The sequence below is a fragment of the Oncorhynchus clarkii genome, chromosome 7, assembly GCF_045791955.1.
Source record: "Oncorhynchus clarkii lewisi isolate Uvic-CL-2024 chromosome 7, UVic_Ocla_1.0, whole genome shotgun sequence".
Classification (NCBI taxonomy): domain Eukaryota; kingdom Metazoa; phylum Chordata; class Actinopteri; order Salmoniformes; family Salmonidae; genus Oncorhynchus; species Oncorhynchus clarkii.
Genome location: NC_092153.1, coordinates 69,897,821 through 69,904,687, shown reverse-complemented (window position 1 = coordinate 69,904,687; position 6,867 = coordinate 69,897,821). Strand labels below are relative to the sequence as shown.

The 6,867-nt window shown below is 43.3% G+C and overlaps 1 protein-coding gene across 1 annotated transcript in view; it reads left to right on the top strand.

The window, feature by feature from the left end:
• The first annotated feature begins 3,038 nt into the window (after positions 1–3,038).
• Positions 3,039–6,867, top strand: part of LOC139413767 (protein bassoon-like) — a 179,929-nt gene continuing 176,100 nt past the window's right edge. The window contains exon 1 of the mRNA XM_071161500.1: positions 3,039–3,296. Within this exon, the coding sequence (XP_071017601.1) occupies positions 3,118–3,296 (179 nt within the window). The 5' untranslated portion in view covers positions 3,039–3,117. The remainder of the gene's footprint in view (positions 3,297–6,867) is intronic.

The window sequence follows — 6,867 nt, the reverse complement described above, 5'->3', positions numbered from 1 at the left end:
CAACATCAGCAGGGCCACAATGGAGAAGAGCCTTTGTTGCTGCGCTATGCTATGCGCCAGTCAGTGCTACAGGGTTATGGCTAGAAGCTTTTGTCAAATTAACATCAAAAGTTGAAATGTAACGCTTTTCTTAATCTAATTATCCTAGCCTGCTGCATTAATTATCCCAACCTGCTAAGGTAAATTATAACCCGTTACGAAAAGTCTGACAAAAGCTGTCAGTCAAAACTGCGCGATGGGGCGAGTGAGTAATGCTTGTTGAGAGAATTGCCAAGCAGGCGTTTTGTGCAGTTGCTGCCGATGTCCACTAGGTGTAGCTGTGATTACAGGATGAGTGCTGCTGAACTTTTTTTTGTTTTTGTCACGGACAGTTATATAGTCAAGACTTCTCTACCGTCAGCAAGGCTTCGCACCACATGTATTCCTTCCAATGCAGTGCCAGGTTGGATACTTTTAGGCACATTGTCCAATAGTATCATACACTACCATTCAAAAGTTTGGGGTCACTTAAAAATGTCCTTTAAAAAAAAAAAAAAAACATTTTGTTGTCCATTAAAATAACATAAAATTGATCTGAAATACAGTGTAGACATTGTTGTAAATAACTTTTGAAGCTGTAAATAACTTTTTATTTTTATTTAATTTAAATGGAATATATACAAAGGCCCATTATCAGCAACCATCAATTCCTCTGTCCAATGTCTGTTCTTTTGCCCATCTTCATATTTTATTTTTATTGGCCAGTCTGAGATATGGCTTTTTCTTTGCAACGCTGCCTAGAAGGCCACCATCCCGGAGTCGCCTCTTCATTGTTGACGTTGAGACTGGTGTTTTGCGGGTACTATTTAATGAAGCTGCTAGTCAGTTGAGGACTTGTGAGGCATCTGTTTCTCAAACTAGATACTCTAATGTACTTGTCCTCTTGCTCAGTTGTGCACTGGGGCCTCCCATTCCTCTTTCTATTCAGGTTAGAGTCAGTTTGTGCTGTTTTGTGAAGGGAGTAGTACACAGCATTGTACGAGATCTTCAGTTTCTGAACAATTTCTCGCATGGAATAGCCTTAATTTCTCAGAACAAGAATAGACTGATGAGTTTCAGAAGAAAGTTATTTGTTTCTGGCCATTTTAAGCTTGTAATCGAACCCACTTGCTGATACCGCAGATACTCAACTAGTCTAAAAAAGGACAGTTGTATTGCTTCTTTAATCAGGACAACAGTTTTCAGCTGTGCTAACATAATTGCGAAAGGGTTTTCTAATGATCTATTAGCATTTTAAAATGATAAACTTGGAATAGCTAACACAACGTGCCATTAGAACACAGGAGTGATGGTTGCTGATAATGGGCCTCTGTACGCCTATGTAGATATTCCAGCACACTCACTCAGGGCCAACAGTGCAGTGACATGACCACGTTGGTACAGGCATTTAAAAAAGATGTTATCTTTCTCTTTTAGGCAGTGTATATTTAACTGGCAGAAAATGAATGGAGGTGGACGACAGTATGCTAACCCAATGCTAACTTTCATGCCTTTCCTTAACCCTAACCTTATTCTCATTGACATTATACCTAATTGTAACCTAAACCTTGTTCCTAAGCCTAACCTTAACCAAGTAATTTCGTCCCATATGCCTCAATTAAAAATGTTGTTCTGCCGGTTCAATACACCTTTCTTTAAATACACAACACAACAACAGAATCTAATATTAGATTGTGTCACAACAAAAAATGTTCCCTCATAACTCAATGTCACTGGCAGAACACCAGGGAGATGAGCTGAATTGAACGTAGTAACTCCCCTCAATGTACTTGGAACATCTGAACATTTAATGACTTTAGGACCAAGGAGAGGTATTCAAAATAGATTCTGATGTTTTCTAATACGTGTTCATTCAGTTCATAAAATGTGCCCGTTTGTCCATTTACTGAAAAGTTACAGGGAAGATGAAACATTTGAATGAATTATGACTTGACATGCTCATTTAACATTTCCATGGCAGAGGTACATGCACACCAGTGCTGATCACACAGAAACACTAACCATTACTTACAACAACCACACATCCATCATTGTCTTTGTGTCAGTGAACCTATCTATCTGCCAATCTCTTTCATCCCATTCGGTCCAAAATGAACCATTGACTGGCTTTTCACAGAAGTATTAATGGTGCTGAGGGGAGAGATTATAGATAGCCCTGTCAATGATGGAGTAGCCTGGGCTAGAGAGGAAATGAGATATGTTTATTCCCTTGGGTCCTGCAGAGCACAGCGTCTGGTCAATAGTCTGATCAGGTGACTCCTCAGTCCTCACCGATACACAGTGGCCAGAGAGGACTGACAGGGGAAGGGGACAGGGAGTCTGTCTACATCACGTATAGCATCCTACTCTCTATATAGTGCACTACTTTTGATCAGAGCTCAATGGGCCCTGGTCAAAAGTAGTGCACTAAATAGGGAATAGGGTGCCCTTTGGAATCCATCCTCTGTCTAGTGCCCTTTGAGAATGTACCCTTTTAAGAGAAAGAGAACGTGCAGGCTTCATTGAAGATTTATTTTCTGCTGTTTAGTGGTTACTCATTTTCATTCTCAGAGATTCATTCTCAGTACAACCTGGTTAGCACCCCTGACAACCCTCTCCATGGAGCACATAAGAGGGTGTACAACCTGGAGAGCACCACTGACAACCCTCCCCATGGAGCATACAGTAGGTCTATAACAAACACTAGGTCTACACATGCCTTAGAAAATGGAGATGAATAACAGGTCACATGGATCAAATTTCCTCTATATTGGAAAAAGGTCTGTTTTCATAGTGGTTCGGTGGGTTCAAGTGTCTTGCCCCCTCCTCGGGCACTGCGTGACCCCTACGCCTCCTACTAGGATCTATTTAGGCAGCCGAGACCAATTAGGATTTAGGGCACGCGCCCGTACGAGCGCTCTCCCGTTTGCGTCAGCACGCGTCCTACCCTTTCTGCCAGTGCGCGAGCTCCGTGCAGGAAACTGAATTGTAGGTGATGATGGCGGAAGGAGAGAAGCGTTGAGTTGTCTATGAGTTTTTATTCTAACTGTAGAAACCTCTACTACATCGTTTCTCTCCTCCTAATCATCTCCCGAGACGATGGGGAATGAAGGCAGCATCGAGGGAGAGGGCCAGCCGGGACAGCCCGGCTCCACTGTTCCTTCTGCGAGTGCTCCATCTTCCATTTCAGCACCAGCGGGCTCTGGACAGCTCATCAAGCCCAGCAATGGTGCGCCAACAGGAGGTACAGGGGCCGGACCCGGCCCGGGGATTAACAGGTAGGCTACAACCTAGGACAGTTCTCTGCAGAACCTTGACAATAAAACGACAGTGTTTCCATTTCGAGGATATTTATTTATCGTGGCGGATGTCATGTAGCCTAGCCTATAGTGACCGTTTTTCATAATGTGGAGAAAATACAGCTGGTGTTTTAATTATTAATTTACAATATCGCCGTAACACATACTGATGATTCCTGGTGATTCCTAGTTTTAATATTTTGGTTACAATGTAGGGTATGTTTAGAATATAGGCTACATTTACAAATGTGATACATGCATACAATAGCAAAAACCTCACGTTAACAGGCGGGTAAGATAAAGGCTATTGTATAAGCTATAAAGGGGAAGTAGACATTTTAAATAGTGAATGGCCACAGCTCTAAACTGTGTAATTTACAGCGTGCGTATTGTAGCCACCAAACTGAACATTTTCATTGATGAAGATTCCACGCCCGCCCTCGCACGGTGAGTGTGGGCCATCAGATTGTAGTTAGACTAGAGGGGGGGCCATCTCTTTGTAAAAATAGAACGAAACACCTTGTTCATATTATTTTACGTTTTCTTTACGAGCGATACTATCTAAAACATGTACCTGTATTTAGCTGATAAGCAATTCCATAAATTTTTACGCTTTGATTCCACGATGGGCGTGACTTGTGACGATAAACAACTGCTGTGACCGTAGTGGCCTTCTCACGTGACGTAGATTCAGAGAATATCGATAATGGGCTATCCATGAGACCAATTATTCTTTCCCACCAATGACCAAAGTCGTCTGATAATTGCCTGTCTAATAGGCGACCGTTACTCACTCGAGTTTAAAACATAGCATACTATCCATCATCACATAGCCTATCGAGATTATTCCAATAGAAAAAGAACAACGTTTATTAGGCTAATATTCTATAGAGGCGGGGTGAGGGGATGGAAGCATAGGGAGCCAACGTGTGTTCCCGGTAGCCTCTGAATCATTTGTATCGCCACACATTGTAAATGGTCGCATGTGCTGTTGGAACACCATATCGTTTATGAAACATCAATATTTTACCACGAACGAGACAATGAAGTGGATTGTGCAAACTCGAGTTTACAAGCTACATTCATGATTAATGTTAATGTTACAACAACGCCGAATTTTAGTGAATCATATGCCCCACGTGAAGAATAGTGCTTTCCCTCCCCACGTGGCCTTTATTAAGTTGTACAGTGTAGCCTCCTATGGTGTGTTTGCTGTTAATATTAATTTGCCACTCATTATTCAATTGTAACACACACACACAGAATGCTGAGATGAAGACCTGTCTGTGGTGAGTTTGTATGTGTAGATTACCTACAGATGGATGGTTCCTAGCATCGGTGTGACTAGATGACAAATGGCACCCTACTCCCTACATAGTGCACTACTTTTGACTAGAGCCCTATATAGTGAATAGGGTGCCAATTAGGACGTAACCTCATCCAGTGTGTAGCTTACCTCTGACAGCCTGTATGTCTGCTGAAAAAGGTTCTCTGTTGTATAGTGTGAAGGCATGTATTTTCTGTGTGTTACAGTATGTATGTAGGACTATTCTTGTCCGTTTGGCATGACAATGAGTGACAAGGATTTGTCACTCAGGTTCTATTTTTACATGTGCAATATAATATTGATTCCTCACGTGTCAGTGTCTTTCCAACTTGCTGGATGGTGGTGGTATCTCACACATCACCAAGCGGTGACGAGCACAGATGGGTTGACGCTTGGTTCTGTTCGCTCTGCATTTTCTCCAGCTATGTTTTATGATGATACACTGTATATACAAAGGTATGTGGACACCACTTCAAATTAGTGGATTCGGCTATTTCAGCTACACTCGTTGCTGACTGGTGTATAAAATCGAGCACACAGCCATGCCATCTCCATGGACAAACATTGGCAGTAGAATGGCCTGTATGTGGCACGGTCATAGGATGCTACCTTTCCAACAAGTCAGTTTGTAAAATGTTTGCCCTGCTAGAGCTGCCCCGGCTGTTATTGTGAAATAGAAACGTCTAAGAGCAACAACAGCTCAGCCGCAAAGTGATAGGCCACAGAAGCTCACAGAACGAGACCATCAAGTGCAGAAGCGCGTAGAGCGTAACAATCGTCTGTCCTCGGCTGCAACACTCACTACCAAGTTCCAAACTGCCCCTGGAAGCAATGTCAGCACAATAACTGTTCGTTGGGTGTTTCATGAAATGGGTTACCATGGCCCGAGCAGCCGTACACAATCCTAAAATCACCATCTGCAATGCCAAGTATCGGCTTGAGTGGTGTAAAGCTGGCTGCCATTGAACTCTGGAGCAGTGGAAACACATTCTCTGGAGTGATGAATCATGCTTCACCATCTGGCAGTCCGACGGATTAATCTGGGTTTGGCGGATGCCAGGAGAATACTAACTGCCCGAATGCATTGTTCCAACTGTAAAGTTTGGTGGAGGCTGGGGCTGTTTTTCATGGCCACTTAGTTCCAGTGTATGGAAATCTTAACGCTACAGCATACAATGACATTCTAGACAATTATGTGCTTCCAACTGGCAACTAGCAACTGGACACAGTTTGGGAAGGCCCTATCCTGTTTAAGCATGACAATGCCCCCTTGCACAAAGCAAGGTCCATACAGAAATGGTTTGTCGAGATCGTTGTGGAAGAACATGACTGGCATGCACAGAGCCCTGACCTCAACCCTATCAAACACTTTTGGGATGAATTGGAATGCCGACTGCGAGCCAGGCCTAATCACCCAACATCAGTGCCCGACCTCACTAATGCTCTTGTGGCTGATGGAAGCAAGTCCCCGCAGCAATGTTCCAACATCTAGTGGAAAGTCCTCCCAGAAGAGTGGAGGCTGTTGTAGCAGCAGAGTGGGGACCAACTCCATATTAATGGCCATGATTTTGAAATGAGATATTCGATGAGCAGGTGTCCACATACTTTTGGTCATATAGTGTATCTCAGCCAATAGCCCATGCAAATGAATTGGTGCGAGACTGCAACATAGATGTGTGTCGCTGTCTCTCTGGAGAGAGAAGAGAGAGGGAGAGAGAAGATAGAAACCCACTGTGATGTCTCATTTAAAAACCCAGTAGGTGGTTTAAAGGCTCACTACTATCTTAGCCTCATATTCCTGACAACTGCCTTAAACAGGGAGATTCAAATCCAAAGGGAACAGATAGACGCTGGCGCTGTCTCAATAGCCCCCTATTCCCTTTGTGGTCCACTACTTTTGACCAGGGCCCACAGGGAATATAGGAAGGAATAGGGGGGCCATTTGGACCGCTGGCCATCTGTGGTGGTGACTGAGCCATGGACTCGCTGTCTTTACATCCAAGCTTTATTGACAACGTTTTCCCCATTGGTCTTCATCAGACATGATGAGGGTGGATAAAGCACACGGAAGCATAGATAGATTGCAGTATGCAGCATACCTGGGATAATATTTGAATACAGATCCCCCTTTTTAAAACTATTTCTCAGGAAGTGACAATTTTTTTTAAACTATTGGATTGGCTGCCTTCAACTAATGGCAGGGCTGTATCTGCAATTGCATAG